The sequence below is a fragment of the Carcharodon carcharias genome, chromosome 12, assembly GCF_017639515.1.
Source record: "Carcharodon carcharias isolate sCarCar2 chromosome 12, sCarCar2.pri, whole genome shotgun sequence".
Lineage (NCBI taxonomy): Eukaryota > Metazoa > Chordata > Chondrichthyes > Lamniformes > Lamnidae > Carcharodon > Carcharodon carcharias.
In genome coordinates this window covers 89,344,513-89,363,733 of record NC_054478.1, presented here as the reverse complement: position 1 = coordinate 89,363,733, position 19,221 = coordinate 89,344,513, and the positions used below count along the sequence as shown (strand labels likewise).

The 19,221-nt window shown below is 45.1% G+C and overlaps 1 protein-coding gene across 1 annotated transcript in view; it reads left to right on the top strand.

Annotated features, from left to right (window-relative positions):
- The window catches only part of cerkl (ceramide kinase-like), a 302,767-nt gene that overhangs the window by 201,130 nt on the left and 82,416 nt on the right, over positions 1 to 19,221 (top strand). Inside the window, exon 4 of the mRNA XM_041200251.1 lies at positions 9,299 to 9,362. Coding sequence (XP_041056185.1) covers positions 9,299 to 9,362 — 64 coding nt within the window. The remainder of the gene's footprint in view (positions 1 to 9,298; positions 9,363 to 19,221) is intronic.

Here is a 19,221-nt window from a genome sequence, read left to right as displayed (position 1 = left end):
TGCCAGGTGGATCAACAGTGATGGGGGAAAGGACATAGGTGACTGGAGGAGGGGAAATGATGGGGGAGCTGAAAAAAAGCTTTCTACAATCATGTTCTTGAAATCGAAAGTGAGAGGAAACTTGTGTTGGGCGGGCACAGGTGTTGCATGGGAGTGTGATCAATGGGTGGGCAGAGATGCAGGTCAGCTCAGATGGAAAACTGAAAGCGAACCCCAGCAGGTAGTATTAAAAATGCTGAGGACATTGAGATGAGTGTGATGGAGGAAGGCTCTGTGTGTGTGGGAGAGTGCTTGTACAAGCCTCCGAAAGGCCCTGCCACACACACTTCTCTCCCTAGAATCACTCGTGGGCCGGCTGTGTGCAGCTGAAATGCTAGTGGGTGGGGGGAGGGGTTTGCAGGAGGAGTACTCACGAAGCCTGTAAATGAATCTGAAAGACACCCTTACACATTATTCAGTGAAATTGAATATATTTTCAGATTATTAAGTGACAAAATGAGTTTGTCCGTGCAACCACTTGCGATCAGAATTTCGTAACTTTTCTAGGCCTACCACTTCTTCTAGGTGCTGCCCTGACATCTGCAGGAGGGGTGGGGACAGACTGTGTAATGGATGACCCTGTTGCCTCTGCTGACTTCGGCATGTGTCCTTTGAAGACCCGAGGCCTCGAGGGCCCCGGCTTGCTTTGGCTGTCTTCCTGTGGGCCAGCTGCCCTCTCTGCAGTGACAGAGGTTCGCGGGGTCACAAGCAAAGGGGACTCAGAAGGTGCAGACTGCCTCTGAGATTCCTGAGTGGTTGACCGAGGGGTGTCCCTCTGGCGCTCCTCCCATTGGGTGCATGAGGGCCCTGGCCTGACTCCTTGAGGAGAAGGAGCACCTGGAGGAACGTCAAGGTGCCCCGTTTCCCTCTCGTGTTGCCACTGTAGGAACTCCCCAATGGCTACCATGATGGAATGCAGGACTGCGTGCATCTTCGAGTCCTACTGGACCAGGGTCTTCATGGTGTCCGCCATGCTCTCCACGGAGTCCTCATTGCATGCACATGTGGACACCATTTCATCAGAGAGCAGGCGGATGCACTCCACTGACTTGCGTGCCACTCTGATCAGGGCTTCCAGCGGCTCTGCATGATTTTCCCCCGCCTTCTGCTGACTCTGTATGATGAACTGGAAGGCTGAATCTAGAGGCTCGTCATCTGACTCGGACCTCACAGATGCCTCTTCCCCAGCAGTCCTTCGAGTGCCGGGAGCTCAAGTGAAACCTGCTTCCTCCTCCTGCAGACACGTGTCTGTGCGGTGACCATCAGGTTGTGAACCTGAGCCTTCTCTAGATCTAGATGTGTGTTTCTATCCTGGTGGAGGTTGTGGGTAAGAGCTGTCATGGGTCTTCCAGGCTGCTTATTTCCAGCTCTTCAATGGAGGAGTTGTCCTCTTGGCTGGAGGTGAGGACATGGATGAAGCTGAAAGACTGGCTGGCTGAGGGTGTCGGTTTCTTGGCAGGGATAGCAGCAGATCCAAAAGCGGGGGAGAGAACTCTCACATTTGCATTGAGAGAGGGATGATGTGGTGCAGAATCCTCACATGGCTGTTCACCGCCGACCTCACCATCGTTGTAGGCACGGTTCACATCCTCATCAGGCTGTGTGATGGCATGCTCCTCAAAGTGAGTGAGGGGTCTAATGTGGGCCATCAACCCCCGGTCTGGGACCTCACCCTGCTGTTGTGAGCCAGCTTCTCTCACATGAAAACAGATGAAGAGAGTGTAAGCAAGACGCATGGCACTGCATGGAATGTTTGTGTGGTGAGTGAAGCCATAGACAGGCTAAGAACACAAGCTCAAGAGCATATGAGCCTGAAGGAGATTGAGGGTGTGTGTGAGAGTTAGTGGTGCTATCCCTTGAGGTGCGAGATCCTGTGGATGTGCGATGGGTTTGTGAATGTATGAGTTGAGCCTGATGAGAAGAGTGACTTACCCTGGCGGAATGGAAGGGAGCATTCATCTTCTTCCTGCACTGGATGGCTGTCCTCTTTTGCAGGGTGTTGGTGTGACCACTGCTGCCTCCTATGCTGGATTGGTGACCTTGCTTGCTGGCTTTCGCCCAGAGTTGGGGTAGAGGACATCGCAGCAGGTCTCCACAGAGTAAGTGCTCAAAGGAGGTGTTGCTAAATTTAGGGGTAACATGTTTCCTCTCTTTGACAGCCATCAGTTCCCAGCAGCTTCCTATCCCTTGAAGACTGCTAGTTCTGTGCAGGGGCAGCCTTTGAACATGGCAGCCGGTTTACTGAAGGCCTGAGGTGACGGTGGGGCGGTGAATCAGTGGCTGCCCCGCCAGCGACCCAGTGTTTCCCGGGAATGAATTATTAATGAGGCAGGACGCACCGGGAATGAGATGACATGGTGCGAAATTGCAGCTAGCAGGTAAAACACCCTTTTTTTTGCCTGCTACTGCACTTAGTACAAATCTGGGATGATTCTGCTTTGAACAATGCACGTTAGTACATTTACTGTTGTTAGTAGACATGAGCGGAGAAAATTTGGCTTAGGCCCATTTTTGGGCACCGGGGTCACGATTTGAGATTACCCAGTGCTTCACCCGTTGAGGCGTGCAGCAAGCAAATTTTGTGCTTCAATGGACCAGGCTTGGTAATTGTGAATCATGACCCCCGTGCCTGATAACAGGCCAAATCCAATTCAATGTTTTCAGTTTGCAGCCCAGAGTGGAACGTGCTGCCGACTGGCTGCACACTGGACCGTGGGCTCATCAGTGTGTGTGACTAACAGATGTTTCAGCTGGCCTGCATGTCTCAAACGCAACCTGTCCCTCTTAAAGGGGAGGTTCAATCATTATACTGAAGTTGCTACAGATTACCTGTGAAAGACATATTCGTCTTTCAAGGTGAAGATGACTGCCCATTATCTGGGATGTTTGGTCGGGTTCTGGGGGGTACTAAGGTCAATCTGTTGCAATAAGACAGGATACTGCAGGAGATTAAGTTTGAATCAGTTAGCTTGGGATTTCCTCTCCTTGTATTTTCTTTCTGCTTCTGATATGTGCATGCTTCTGAAGGAGGCTGCACCCTTCTTTATTTGGTTGCGCCAAGTGCAGTGATCCTGGACAAGCTTCTCCCAGGACTTGGGGTCAATATCAAAACTCTTAAGCAAAGCCTTCAGAGTGTCCATGTAGTACTTCCTTTGATCGTACCCCAGACCCAAGCTCTCCATAGAAGATTCACTTTGTAAGTGACCGTCAAGTAATCTGGCCACATTAACAGCCTACTTAGTTGTGACTGTTACAATAAGACTTAGTGAGAAGTAGAAGTACAGAAAACGGAGCGACAGGCAAATGTGCAGACTCCTAGGTTTTCGGATGTGGCGCTGGAGGTATTATACCAAGTAGCACAAGGTGGTCCTTAACAAGAGGATGCAGACCGGAATTAGAAGGTGATGGGCACACCTGCATCCTGTGTGCCTTCTGGAGGAGTTGGTGCTCCTCATCATGGGGATGGCTGTGAAAAGCCATTGCTGAGAACATTCAGAATGATGATATGTTTCTCCTGTATGCCTCTTCTCAATTCCCATCTCACCCTGATCCAGTAATCTGGCATGATGTTCAAGTTGCAGAAATAATGGACCACTTGCCTTTCACCTAACCTCCCTCCATCATCCCAATCACCTCTTTCTGTATTTCTCCTTTCAGGCACCCAAGAACCAGTCTGAAGCCTGTACTGAAGCAGTCTGTGTCCATATGCAGCAAGACCTGGACAACATTCATGCTGGAGCTGATAAGTGGCAAGTAACATTTGTGCCACACAAAGTGCCAGGCAATGACCATCATCTCCAACAAAAGAGAATCTTACATCTCCCTTTGACATTCAATGGTATTACCATCACTGATGGATTACCATTGACCAGAAACTGAACTATATAAATACTGTGGTTACAAGACCAGATCAGAGGCTGGGAATTCTGCAGCGTCAAACTCACCCCCAGACTCCCCAAAGCTTGTCCACCATCTACAAGGTACAAGTTAGGTGTCAGGTGGCATATTCTGCACTTAGCGGTATGAGTGCAGCTCCAACAACAATCAAGAAGCTCGACACCATCCAGGACAAAGCAGCCCACTTAATTGGCACCCCATTCACCACCTTAAATAATCATTCCCTCCACCACTGATGCACACTGGCAGCAGTGTGTACCATCTACAAGATGCACTGCAGGAACTCACCAAGGCTCCTTCAACAGCACCTTCCAAACCCACAACCTCTACCACCTAGAAGGACAAGGGCAGCAGGTACATGGGAACACCACTATCTTCAAGTTCTCCTCCACGTCACACACCACCCTGACTTGGAAGTATATCGCCGTCCCTTCACTGTCACTGGGTAAAAATGTTGGAACACCTTCCCTAACAGGCACAGGGTGTACCTATTACATGCACTGCAGCGGTTCAAGAAGGTGGTTCACCACCACCTTCCCAAGGGCAATTAGGAATGGGCAATAAATGCTGCCCTAGCCAGCGAAGCCCATTTCCTGTGAACAAATAAATAAACCACTGCAGTGTAATGAAGAAGGATGAGAACAACACCAGACCTCTGATGCAGAAATACCATCACTTGATCTAACAACTGCAGTCACTGGCACAGATACTGGCACTGCACATACCTACAAAAGTAGTATAGAGGTGGGATCAGCACATGGTGAATAATCAGACATGATTGGGCTGCAGACAGGGCAGGGCGAAAGAATATTCCATGTACCAGCTCACTGGAGGGCAAGGTCACAGATGAGTTCGGCTGAGGACTCAGACAAGGGCTTCAACAGTGCACTGTGCAGGAGAATACTGATGATCATCCACACTGAGATGCTTGGTGCATTGGCAGTCCTGCGAGACAGCTGTTGTCCCTATCAAGGATCATGCACAACTTGGCATGGGATTTTGTGCTGAGCTTGGAGCCCATCCTTTTCAGCATGGAAACGGTGGCCAACTCCATGAGAACGTCTATGAACTTACCCATGATGCAGCTTCTGGTGGTGGATCTCAGCTTCCGTTGCAACACAGGCAACAGCTATCCAACATCTTAGTGCTGCAGTGAAATCTCAGACTGAGGTCATAAAACCCATGCTTAGAGCCATACAGGCTCAAACTGATAACATCATAGCTGCGGATATCCACGGCTTAAAAGAGGCTTGCAGGCCCTAATAATAGTCCAACAATCTGTTCTCCAACAGATTAGTAGGATTGCTGAGGCACTGCCCTAGGGGAGCGGCAGTAGCTCTGTAGTACATGGACCTGCTGTCCCCTCTCAGGATGAAAGCTTTTGTTCTCCCACCACTGCCAGGACCAGTACTATTGCTGTTTTCCTATCAGCCAGCCAGCCCAGAGTAGTGCTGCCCATACCAAGGTAGTGTCTGTATCTATGCCACAGCATCCAGAGCCACTTGAGGCTGTCCTAGTAAGTCATCTATAGTCTTTCCCCAGTGAAAGTCAACAGCCTGCCACCAACCATGCTGCAGCCATTAGGGTAGCACTGCACAGGAGCACTAGGACATTAGAGCCCGACACTAAGACAGACAAGGCACCCGCAAGACAATCACAAAGAGGTGAATAAGGCTGAATAGTTCAGTGTTGTATTCATTATTTTTATTACGGAATGGTTTTTTAGTTGGTTTTTATTTCAGGATTTTGGACATGAGTATGATATGATGGTTTGTAGCAGATTGATTGAAACGTGGAGAATTGTGGGGCAACCTTGGTGATGGCTTGACATCTTTTGGGAACCAGAGTCTTATGCCAACTCTCAAATAGCCCGCCCAGAGCAAGGGGATCCTGGATGCTGGACGTCTCTTCCTTTTCCTGCTCCTCCTGCTGAGGTGGTCTCTGAATGCCTGGTGGGAAGGCCTGCACCCTAATGATACTGCGGTTATGGAGGATATAGCAGACCACAACGAACATTGACACACACTCTAGTGACTACCCCTGAGCGGTCCAGGCAGCAAAACTATTTTTTCAGGTTGCTGGAGGTTTGCTCCACGATATTGTGAATGCTTGGCTCTTGTTATAAGTGCATTGTAGTCAGATGGCAGAGGGAACTCATTATCCATGAGTAACCCAGCAACTAGCCTCTGGTTCGCTAAGTGGGCGAAATATGGTGGGTATTGCTAACTGCCGCAGGGTTAAGATATTGTTGCTGCTTCGAAGACAGGAGGCACTGACCAAGAAGATCTTCTGTTTGTGGTCATGCACCAGCTGGACATTGATAGAGTGAAACCTTTTACGGTTACAGAACATCTCACCATTAACATGTGGTGCATGCAGGGCAGTTTGCATTCAATTGCTCCTCCCCTAAACAAGCAGAAGCCATATTAAAATATTTAAATTAGGATCGGACGCTATATATTGGCTTTCCACTGAACGGAGGCACAGTGAAACTGAGTGGTGAACAGCTGAACCCGTGATCCTTAAAGGGCAAATCCATGAGCCCTCTCCTCCTGTTGCTCTCTGGTCAATGAGAAGTTGATGAAGTCTTCTTTTCTGCTGTGCAGAGCCTCTGTGCCCAGCAATGCAGGGCAAAATACAAGATGTTACTGATGTCGCCTGCTCTCATCTGCAAGAATCCTCTGATCTCCTTGTCAGGATGCAGCACCACTCCCTTGAAAGTCCAACAAATCAGCAAAACTCCTCTAAGAACATAGTGCTTCCAGAAACCTACACCAGCAAAATTAAGTCAAAAGCACCTCACCTTGAAGTTGAATGGTTATCCCATTATTTAATGTTACTGGGGGTTCCCGCCTGCAGCTGATTGCATGCTTCCAGTGCAGGAACTTGATGCTGTGCTAGCACCCTCTCGTTCTGGGCTGCCACACTGGAGGTGGCCAGAGGTGTTCTGGCTACCACTCTTTCTCTGCAGGGCTTTGAAGCCTCCAATATACTGCTCCAATTCAGGTGGAATAGCTGCAGAAGAAGTGGGGGAAATTGGTGACCAAGTGCAACATCCAGACCCCAATAAATTTCCTTCCAGTCCTTGCTGACGGCTCTACCACCCAAATATTGATGGGAAGGCACTGAGTTCCTGACCCCTCTGCTACTCCCCAAGACCAACAAGTGAAGACTGGAGTAGCGGAAGGAAGACCCTGAAGTCCTTTGATGGAGGGAGAAGGACTATATATACCTTGCTTTGCCACCATAGCACAATTACTTGCCTGCTGAAGACCTCTAAGTCTGTTATACATTATACATGCAATTGAGTTGAAAACAATGTACTGGCAAGATTTAGGCAACATGAAATTGTCTCTGCAGGCTTTTATGTGAAACAAAAAGGCACGGGAATGATTTTTGTTTTGGTTATCATTGATGGTGGGGCAATTGGGACCAGCAGCTGGTAGAAATTTTTCGTGCGGGCCAGAGCGAATAATCTTGGCCACACAAAATCTTTGGCAAGGCTGGTTAGGTCTATTGTTGTGAGCAGTCAATAATAGCCCCTTTAAGGACCATGAGTTCAGCTGTTCAACAGTCAGCTTCACTGTGCCTCCATTCAGTGGAAAGCCAATATGTAGCATCAGACCCTAATTTAAATATTTTAATATGGCTTCTGCTTGTTTCGGTGAGGAGCAGTGATTCTTATTTTAAGGCCTGCTTGAAAATCAAGTTGAGTGCGCCTAGCTGGCAAGTTAATAGTTGTTATTAAAACATTTCTGCTGATATGTCTGTTCACAGGCAGGTGAAAAGTGCTTTCATCATCTTTAAAATGTTAGTGATACTAAAAATGAATTATTATACTGTCTTTCAAATATAGTCTAAATTTTGCAGTCGTCAATTAGCCCTTTGTATACTTTTTGATATTTGCGTGTTTTAATGTTATAACATAAGGTCAAGATCTTTCTACCATTCTAATGCAGAACATTCTAAAATTGAATTAAATAAATGCTTACAACACAACATATTTCTTAATTTAAAGTATATATTTTGAATAAAAAGAGATGTACAATTATTGATTTAGTTTCAGGTAGCAATCCTCAAAAGATTAATGAATTGCCTTTTTGAGATAGTGCATAATGACACTGTTCTTGCGTAACCACAGATATGTCAGTATATTCTGCTGAGCAGCTTTACGTACTGGGCTACATGTGCACTGGAAATCATTGGTGCTATAATCCAATTTATTTAACTGTTCGCTACTCCCCCTACAGTTACATTGAATGACTGGAGTATTTTGCTGTGATGCAGATGGACTCGCTGGCAATTAAATATAAAATGGAGTTTGTTAAACATGAGATGGTTAATTGATTTTTTTCTTGATTATTCTAAAAGAAAAATACTTCTTACTACTAATCCAATATGTCAGAATTTCAAGGAGGAGTGATCTGTTCATGTATTTGTATACTGTATTTATATTAAGCATATTTTTGTAAGTACTTAATATGAGAGAGGTCAGACATTGTACACGGTATCCTTAATTTTGCAGTGATTCTTTGGACTAATCTGATGTTCAAATTTTACGTATTTTTAAAATAATATAATGCTGAAGTTATAACCGGAGCACACTGGTACCGGAAAACAGATAAGCATGAAAGATTAATGTAATCTTGCAAATAATGATGCACATTCTTACACAAAAAATCCATCTGCAAGTGTCATGTCAGTCAGCAGAAATCTTTGATGGGTAGATCCAGCTGGGCTGTCTCTTCTGGCAAAGCTGCCCTAGAAAATGCTAAATGCAGTTATGATGCTTAGTGCCATCTGCAGCATGCCAGCTCATCCCATTTTCATTGGCATTTAGAATGCCACATAGGGCATAAACACAGTAGAGATGGCAATGTGGAATGACAGATTCTGATCCTCTGGAGAATTCAGGCTCTGGTGTGTAGCTTTGCCACCTTCTCCCTACTATCATTTGATGTTGTCACTGGTGTTTTCCTGCAGTTCATGTTTTTACATTGAGTAATATTTCTGTTCCCTATTTCTCTAATTATAAGTTAACTTAACCTTAAAAATAAAAATGCACAAAATCAAATAGTTCTATGCTGTAATGTATTGTAAATATAGATACTTCGAAGATTTTATATAAGAGTATTCTATTTTGTAAAAATCAGTACTAACTGCCTTGGCATCTAATTATGTGTTTGCATTGCTTTTTTCTTAATTATAAAATACACATTCTAGTATAATTTGCCTTTTATAGCCTTACCATATGTTCATACATATGGCAACCACAAGTTCAAAGATACCAAATTTTAAAAAAAAGTTGTCAAATCTTCAGATTACTTCATTTTCTATTCCTGACCATGTCTTTCTTTTGTAGTTACAGAGCATGAAGGACATGCTTTATCAGTTCTCAAGGAATGTGATATTCAAGAATTTGATGGGTATGTAAATCCTGAACCAAAACTGTCAAAATATTTGTTGAATTCAGTCAATTTGTGATAGGTTCCCCTGAAAGTAACTGTTCCAAATGGCTTTCTGATAATGTATCAATAATGCAATAACTAAATGATAATAATCAACCATTCGCAATTGAAATAATTTTTTTTAGACAAAGGACTCTTTGTGTATAGTCACGGCAGGTGGGAATTTAATTACTTGTTCTGTAAGCAGTGATGAAGTACCTTTCTGCAAAGGACTACTGGTATTGAGGTTTCACACAATATTTTATCTCCTGAGTGCTTATATTAGAGTCAAATTTAGCTATCCTTTAATATTTTCTGCTCATGTTTACAATGTATAATGACAACACTATCGTATTTGATTGAGACTTAAACATTGTCATCTTCTGTTAATGAAGAAAAAATATAATGCTTAGTTTTGGCGACACCAGAGCTTACATCTGCAACTTGTGCTCCTAGATAGCCTGTCATTTCTGAGATATTTCATATCAGCCCTTTGAATACTGAATAGCTTTTCAGGTTTCAAGAAATTTTGTAAGGCAATTGAAAAATTAATTAGTGCATAGTTTTGATCATTTTAACCTGCAGTTACCCCCTTATTTATCCCAAGACTCTTTTTCCTCAGCTATGTCAAAAGTTCATTTAATCCAGAGAATCTCAAGGGGCTGAATTTTTGTCTGGATGTGGAAGTGAGTTTCAGTGCATGAATGGCCACACCTAGTTTTTTTTTGGAGGAAATCTGATTAACCTCCACATTCCTGGCCCCATTCCATTTTCTTCTGTCCTTTTTGTGAATCGGAAATGCCTTGTGTACAAAATGCACTCATGCCCCTGCTGAGGCTGGGTTCCACATTTTAAATGGGGGATGAAAATCAGATTTCCTCCCTTACACCATTTCTGTTTGCTGGTGCAATGTTTTGGAAGCCGAAAAGCATGCGGGGTTTGAGAGTTCATGAAGAAAATGGAATACCTGCTGAGGAGTCTGGAATATTCTGAAAGATAAGTATAAAGTGACTTCACACCTTCAAATGTCATTATTAGGTGTTGTATTATAATGTACATGTGTTTTTAATGCAGTGATTCATCATAGGGATTGTCCCTATAGGTAACTTGACCCTTACATTGACCAGCCTTATGTATTTGTTCGCATGCATTACAGTGCTTTTCCAATAGATAAAGCATTATAGTGCAGTCATAAATGTACAAAACGCACTGTCAGCCTGTGCTGTCTATGTTTCCACTGTGATTTAAATGGTTCTGGCTGATATATAAAAAAACTGGTGTTGACATTTCAAAAAAATCTACACGCAGAAAATAAATTTAACCATAGGCACTTGACTTTAAAATTTAAATAAACACTTGCTGTTCTTTCCTTCCCAGACTATTGTTTGGATAGCTGTAGCCATTCTGAATGCTTGGCTGAGCTTCAAGTGCTAATGGGTTTAGCACTAAGTGTTCCATTCATCTGAGAATGAATGACAGCTTCAAGAAGTTATAATAACAGAATGTCTCTTTGATGTGATTTCTGGTTTGTTGACATAAGCTAATAGGACTACAAGTATCACAAGGATTTAATTCAATGGCTGAATGCGTATTTTTCTCAGTTCAATGATGTGAAGGCTTTTACTAGATGGTGAGAGGTTAATTTCTTACCCCAAGGAATTCAATTCCATTACTAATGCATGGAATCTGAGGACTGTACATAGTACATACTGAGTGAGTAGCCATGGAGGATACATGGATGCTCTGAAAGGACATGGTGAAACATTGGAGCATAGAGATGGCATGGGGTGGAATGTGTGATCTGAGGGGCCATGGAGGATACATGGGGGCATCGAGGTGGCATGGGGGTGCCTGGGAGGCGATGAGTGCGGTTTTGGGGATCTTTAAACACTGTTGGGAGCTGGGATATTGTTGGAGAACCAACGCAGGCCTTCTAACCCACTTGTTTCTGCACCTAAAATCCTCATGCACTCCAATGCAGCTCGCAAACTGCACTGCGGACCCAACTCCAGTGTAAAAAGATAAAAATGGCATAGGAAGTCACACTTGCTTTGACTGCGTAGTTTGTGAGCTGCGCAAGTGTGTAGCTTGGGTTTTCCCAAGCCCAGAGTAAGATTTAGCCCTAAGGTGGCCATTCCTCATTCATACTGGCTCAACTACATTTCTATTTTTTGGTAAGTTCTTCACCCTGTACTATTCCAATACCATCCAGCTATGCCCCTTCCACTTCTACCTTTTCCAGCACCATGTTCACTTGAAAACACACCCAGCTAACCTCTCCTATTAGCAACCCAAGGAGTGAGCCCCTCTTTAGCAAGTGCATGACTTCCCTCTGCTTGATATATTGCTGAGGCCCTCCAGACTGGTCAAGGCAGCGGCCAATGGCGTTCTCTATGATGGTCCTGATAGAGGTGTGAGCTTGATTGTAGTACTCTTCTGCAGAGCTCTGGGGATGCTTCACTGGTGTCATCAGCCATGTGTGCAGCGGATAACCCTTGTCATTGAGGATCCAGTCGTCAACCTGGGCTAGAGCTTCAAAAAGCTCTGGGAGCTCTGTGTTGCCCAAGATGTGTGCATTATGACAGGCCCTGAGAAACGAGCACAGACCTTCTGGTTCTTCTCCTGGGGCAAAATTTTCACCTTGGTGGGTGCATGCCCAACCTGCTCAAGTGTAAAATGACACACATTGACGTTGGGCGAGTGTCCCGATGTCAAGATGCAATCACGCGATATTTCAGTCGGCGGGTGTGCGCCGGAGTCAGCAGCGCGTCTGTCAACAATTAAAAGGTCTATTAAGGCCATTAACAAGGTAATAAAAAGAAATTTTTCACTGCTTGTCCAACCTTACGGTTGGTGGGCAGGCGAAAAGGCCAAGCAGCCTTTGCACATTTTAGGAAACCCTACCCATGGGCAGGATGAGGTTTCCTAAAGCAAATAAAAGGAAACTGAGCGATGGCATCAAAGGCGGCATACCTTGCCACCTGGCTGTCATTATTGTTGGGGATGTGGATAAAGTCATTGGCACGCTGGTATAGGGCATCTGTCATCTCCTTTATACACCTGTGTGTGGCAGCCTGTGAGATGCCACATATGTCGTCCCTTGCGCCCTGGAAGACAGTGGCGAAGAAATTGCCACTGTAACCTTGAAGACCACTGGCATGGGGCTCCCACTAAATCCACGTGGCTGCATGTCTTGATGCATATTCTGACTTATCTCTGTTGCCATTTCCTGGGACATCCTCAGTCATCTCTGCCATTCCCTCTCAGACGCCTGCAGGTAGTTTGTTCTTGGCCTGAGGATGCGTTTACGCGCCAGTGCCCCTCTTCAACAATGCCTTCCCTGGATAGTTGCATTCAGACGAGCCTCCTCCTCTGGTGTTGCCTGCTGTTGATGTTGCAGCCTCTGTTGTTGGTCTGCAAGAGCTCTCCATTGCTTCCTGTACTACAATCGCGAGGATGCAGGAATATCGGTTGAATGAGACCCATGGTCATTGCAATAATTACACAGTGCTAAGAGGGCTAAAATAGAGATGAGAACATGCTTGTCCACGGTTCTCACACATAGCAGTAATGATCAGGGAGCCCCTGTAATTGGCCAATTGTGGGGACCCAGAACTCCACCCTCCCAAGATGGTCCATCTGCTTTGTTCGACATTCCATATAAAGAAGTTTTGTATGAGCTCCTGCACTTTTCACGCTCATGCTTGCTCCCATCACCCTTGAACCACTCAACATAACCTTGCGCCTTCCCTCTGTAACCCTTGAACCTTCTCCCATTATCCTAGACCCTGGCCCTTAATATGAGGTCTCTTAACCCCCCTCCCCCCACCACCTCATGGAATACCCCCATCCCAGTCTAAATGCTCACTCTGATCCTAAACCCTCCTGTTATTGTTACGTTCTTCTTTTAAACATACCAATCATAAATAAGAATTGGTGAATCAATAATGTGGGTTCTTTATTTGAAGATAAGTCTATGTATAGATATAGTTACTGGGAGGCTAAGTATAGTACATCTGATCTCTATCTTGCTGCTTGGCAACTCCCCTCAAGTCATGGGACTAATACATCATATCGTGTCAAGGTATGTAATGATTGACAGTAGTTTAAGATACGCTCCCTTAAAGTTATATGCATATCATATCACAAGATCTCCCTTTTTTCTAACTAAAGGCTTACCTTTAAAGGATCAAACTATTTACATGAAAGCAAAAGGAAATAACATTTTATCTGCCCTTGAAAAGGTGGTGGTGAGCCACAATTAAGGATGGGCAATAAATGCTGGCCCATCCAGCAATGCCCACATCCCATGAAAAAAAATGTCAAAGGCTGTAAACAGGTCAGAAAGGATTAGGAAGGATAATTTACCTTTGTCACAGTCATGTAGGATGCCACACCAACCCCCCCCGACAACTCTCCACCGTCATCCAACTGGTGGCACTGCTGTCACCTGGTTCTATTCTTTTCCATCTCATCTTAGCCAGAGCATCAGTTGCAATGGCTTCTCTTTCCTCTCCTGCACCATTACCTCCAAGGATCTATCTTTGGCTCCCTCCTTTTTGTCATCTACATGCTGCCCATGATGACATTATCTGAAAGCACAGTATTACTTTCCACATGTACACTGATGACACCCAGCTCTACCTCACCACTACCTCCCTCGACTCCTGCACTATTGCTAAATTATCAGACAACTTATCTCACATCCAGCATTAGATGAGCAGGAATTTCCTCCAATTAAATATTGAGAAGACTAAAGCCATTGTTTTCAGTTTTTTAACTATCAACTACATCCCTCTTCCTGACAACAGTCTGAGACTAAATCAGTTTGTTCGCAATCCTGTTGTCATATTTGACCCAAGATGAGCTTCTGACCACATGTTTGTGCCATCACTAATAGATTAGTAGATAACAAAACAAAACCGCCAATTTCCACCTCTGTAACATTGCCTGACTTCGGCCATGTCTCAACTCATCTCCTGTTAAAATCCTCATTCATGCCTTTGTTACTTTTAGGCTTGACTATACCATTACACTCTTTGCTGGTCTCACACATTCTACCCTTGGTAAACTTGAGGTCATTCTAAAACTCTGCTGCCTATTTTAACTCCATCAAGTCCTGTTCACCTATCACCCCTGTGCTCACTGACTACATTGGCTTCTGGTCAGGCAATAGCTTGATTTAAAATTCTGATCCTTGTTTCCAAATTCCTCCATGGCCTCGCCCCTCACATTTTCTCATTTTCTTCCAAGCCCACATTCCTCCAAGCTATCTGCATTAATCTAAGTCTGGACACTTGAACATCCCCAATTTTAATTGCTCCACCATTGGTGGCCTTGTCTTTGGCTGCCTAGGCCTCAAGCTCTGAAATTTCCTCCACATACCTCTCTGTCTTTCTACCACATTTTCTTCCTTTAAGACACTCCTTAAAACCTACCTTTTTGACCAAGCTTTTGGTCATCTAACCTAACATGTCATATTTTTGCTTTATAATGCTCATGTGAAGCACCTGGGTGTTGTATTACATTAAAGATGCTATAGAAGTATACGTTGTTGTATGGTAATAGATTAGTAGATAACAAAACAAAACCTAAGTCTTTTGCAAACGCATAAATAGTAAAAATAAACACAGGAATAGTAAATGTAAAGGGAGGGTAGAGCTGATTAGACCCAAGAGATCTCGTGGAGGGACGTCTGAGGTACTAAATGAGTACAATGCATCTGGCCAGAAAAGGATGCTTCCAATCCCACAGTAAAGGAGGGTAGTTTTTTTGATGTTGTGTATATGAACTTTGAAAAGGTGATTGATAAAGTACCAGACTTGTTAGCTAAATTGCAGTTCATGGGATTAAAGGGGCAGTGGCTGTGTTGGTGTAAAATGAGCTGAAGAACAGAAAGCATGCAGAAAATAGTGGGGAATGATTGGTATTCCAAGAAGTCGCTGTTGGGACCACTACTTGTTTTGATGTCTTAATGAGGGGGGGAAGGGCATAATTTCAAAATTTTCAGATTGCACAAAATTCTGAAACAAAGTAAACAGTTGGGTAGAATTTTATGGTCCCCGCCAGCAGATTTGAAGGTGGGGGGCTCGTAAAATGTATTGCATGGCCTGCCTTCCGCCTACCTGCCCACCCTGACCTGTCTTCCATTTTATGGAGGGCAATGGAGATGTCAGGTAGCCCGTCTACCTTTGGGCCTATTGAGGCCCTTAAGTGGCCAATTAATGGCCACTAAGTGCCTCACCCAACCCCAGCCACTATTTTACCTATGGCGGGGGAGGCCCACACTAGATGGGTAGCTTGGCAGCTTTTACTGCGCTGGCTGGTGTTAGGCAACAGAGGAGAGAACTCCCCTTTGGATCCCCTGTGCCCATTGGAGGCACTGCCTCACAACGTGATATGCCTCTTCAACCATGCCCTCTGGCCTCTCAAATCCAACCCCTCACATGCCCCCCACCCCTTGCTGGGAACAGCCAGCCAGGTTCTGCTAATACCCCAGACTTATCTGAATTCTGGCCTTCATTAGCTCTTCTTCTAGGGGGACTGCCTGTAGTCCCAGCAATGGCCACCATTTGAACCTGGTGCTGCTAGGGCTACAGAGCTGCTGGTCAATTGGATCGGCCAGTAGCTCTCTAAGGTGGGACTTCCTCCCCAGTTGGAGGCAGAAATCTCTCCCTGAGCCAATTAATGCCTTGTGGAGTGTTTTGATATATTAATGATCTAGACGAGCATTTTTATATAAGGACCCGGACTTGGGTACAAAGGGCATAATTTCAAAGTTTGTAGATGACACAAAACTCAGAAGCAAAGTAAAAAGTTGAGCAGGGTATGATCCCTGTCAGCTTTCATGTGGTGGGTGAGAACTGCCGCCATCTGAAAAATCCCCTCCCTGAGGATATTAACAGATTTCAGGAGGATATCTGTGTGGATCAGTGTGCTTGCACACGAGCAGGGGAGAGACATCATCCTGAGTGAGTCACAGCCAGAGTGAGTGTGGACATGGGCACTTTGGTGCACAGTGGGAATTCAGTGCAGAGGGGAAGAGGTGCTATTTGCAATTTTTCTTTGCTGTCCAATTTCTTGAATCTTCAGAGATTGATCTTGCCCTGCTGCAGCAGTAAAGGCTACAAGGGAGAGGAACGACTGGTAAGTAGTGGTAAGTCAGGTAAGTATTTACTACTTTTATCGCTTATAGTTTAAGGTCTTTTTGTGGTTTATAGTTTGGTATATTCTGTAGTAACGAGGATCAGGAAAGAAGGGCCCTAGAGTAATTGATTTAAAAGGCTTAATTTAAAGGGCTAAGTCATGGCTGGAGCGCTCAAAGCTGAGGTGTGCTCCTCATCTCCATGTGGGAAGCCGGGAACATTTCCAGTGCCCGGGACCAGCATGTGTGCAGGATGTGTGTCCAGCTGCAGCTCCTGGAAGCTCGGGTTCCAGAGTTGGAATGGCGGCTGGGGACACTGTGGAGCTTGCATGAGTCTGAGAGCCTTGTTTAGAGAGGTGGTCACACTGCAGATGAAGGGACTTGAGGAAGGGAGGGAATGGGTGACCACCAGGCAGTCCAAGAGAATTAGGCGGGTAGTTCAGGAGTTCCCAGGTGTCCCACTCGCAAATCAGTATTCCATTTTGGAGGCTGATGAGGGCGCTGGTTCCTCCAGGGAGTGCAGACACAGACAAGCTTCTGGCACTGTAAGCAGCCTGTCTGTACACGAAGGGAGGAAGAGGCGAAGAGCAATTGTAATAGGGGATTCTATAGTCAGGTGAACAGATAGGCGCTACTGTGGCCATCAACATGGAGGATGGTGTGTTGCCTCCCTGGTGCCAGGGTTCGGGATGTCACTGAATGGCTGCAGGGCATCCTGAAGGGGGAGGGTGATAAGGCAGAGGTCATGGTACATGTTGGTACCAATGACATAGGTAGAAAGAGGGATGAAGTCTTGCATCAAGAATTCAGGGAGTTAGGCAGTAAAATAAAAGGCAGGACCTCTCGGGTTGTAATCTCTGGATTACTCCCACAGCCACGTGCTAACGAGCATAGAAATAGGAGAATAGCACAGATGAATATGTGGCTTAAGAGTTGGTGCAGGAGGGAGTGTTTTAGAGTCCTGGATCACTGGGACCGTTTCTGGAGAAGGTGGGACCTGTTCAAGCGGGATAGTCTACATCTGAACCACAGTGGGACTAACATCCTTGCGGGTGAGTTTGCTAATGCTGTTGGGAGGAGTTTAAACTAATTCGGCAGGGGGAGGGGCACAGAATGTTAGCAGGATAGGGACACATCACAATACAGTAAAACAATCAAGTCAGAGGGAGTACAGCTGCATTAAGTTTCAGGGGAGTAAGGCAAGGCTGGATGGCCTCTACTTTAATGTCAGGAGTATTACAGGTAAAGCGGATGAGTAAAGGATGAGGATTGACACGTGGAATTGCGATATAGTAGCCATCACAGAGACTTGGTTGAAGGAAGGGCAGGATTGGCAGCTCAACATTCCGGGATATAGAATCTTCAGGCGAGACAGGGTAAAAGAGGAGGAGGCATTGCATTATTAGTTAAGGAGTCAGTTACTGCAGTAAGGAGAGATGATATCTTGGAGGGGGCATCAAATGAAGCTTTGTGAGTAGAGCTTAGGAATAAAAAAGGAGCAGCCATATTGTTAGTTGTTTATTATAGACCCCAGATAGTCAGCGGGAAATTGAGGAACAAATATGTGCACAATTTGCGGGGGTGCATAAAAACAATAACAATAGGGTAATTATATTAGGTGATTTAAACTTCCCCAATATTAATTGGGATAGGCATAGTGTTAAAGGCTTGGATGGAATGGATTTCTTGTAATGTGTACAGGAGAACTTTTTCGGTCAATATGTAGAGGGTCCAACAAGGGACGATGCAGTGCTGGACCTAATTCTGGGGAATGAAACCGGACAGGTGGCTGAAGTGGTGGTGGGGGAGCATTTTAGTGATAGTGACCAAAACATGGTACAATTTAAGCTTGTTATGGACAAAGAAATAGACAAGTTGCAAAAAAATGTTTTGGATTGGGGGAGAGCAGATTTTAGTAAAATAAGGCAGGATCTGGCCAAGGTAGACTGGGAACAGCTACTTGTGGGGAAATCTACAGAGGAACAGTGAGGGGCGTTCAAAAAGGAAATGGGGAGGGTACAGGCTCATCATGTTCCCTCTAGGGTGATAGGAAGGAGTAATAAGCCCAGAGAACCATGGATGACTAGAGATATTCAGGATACGATGAAAAGGAAAAGAGAGGCTTTTAGCAGGGTCAAGGTGAGCAAATCAGTGGAGGCATTTGTGGAGCACAGAAAGTGCAGGGTGGAGCTTAAGAAAGCAATTCAGAGAGCAAAGAGGGGATATGAGAAAGCTCTGGCTGGTAAAAGTAGGGAAAATCCCAAGATATTCTATAAGTGTATCAATGGGAAGAGGATAACCAGGGAAAGCGTAGAGCCCATTAGGGACCATGGAGGCAATCTATGGGTGGAGCCAGAGGACATCGGTAGAGTGTTGAACGAATACTTCACATCCGTCTTCACCCAAGAGAATGAGGATGAAGGTATGGAACTGGGGGAGAGAGACTGCGAGGTTCTTGAGCAAATTGATATAGAGAATGACAAGGTATTGGAGATGTTGGCAGGCTTAAAAGTGGGCAAATCTCCAGGCCTGGATGATTTGTGTCCCAGACTGCTGAGGGAGGCAAGGAAGGAGATTGCAGGGACTCTGACCCAAATTTTTAATTGCTCTCTGGCCACAGGGGAGGTGCCAGAGGACTAGAGAACAGCTAATATGGTTCCGCTATTTAAGAAGTGTTGTAGAGAGAAGCCAGGG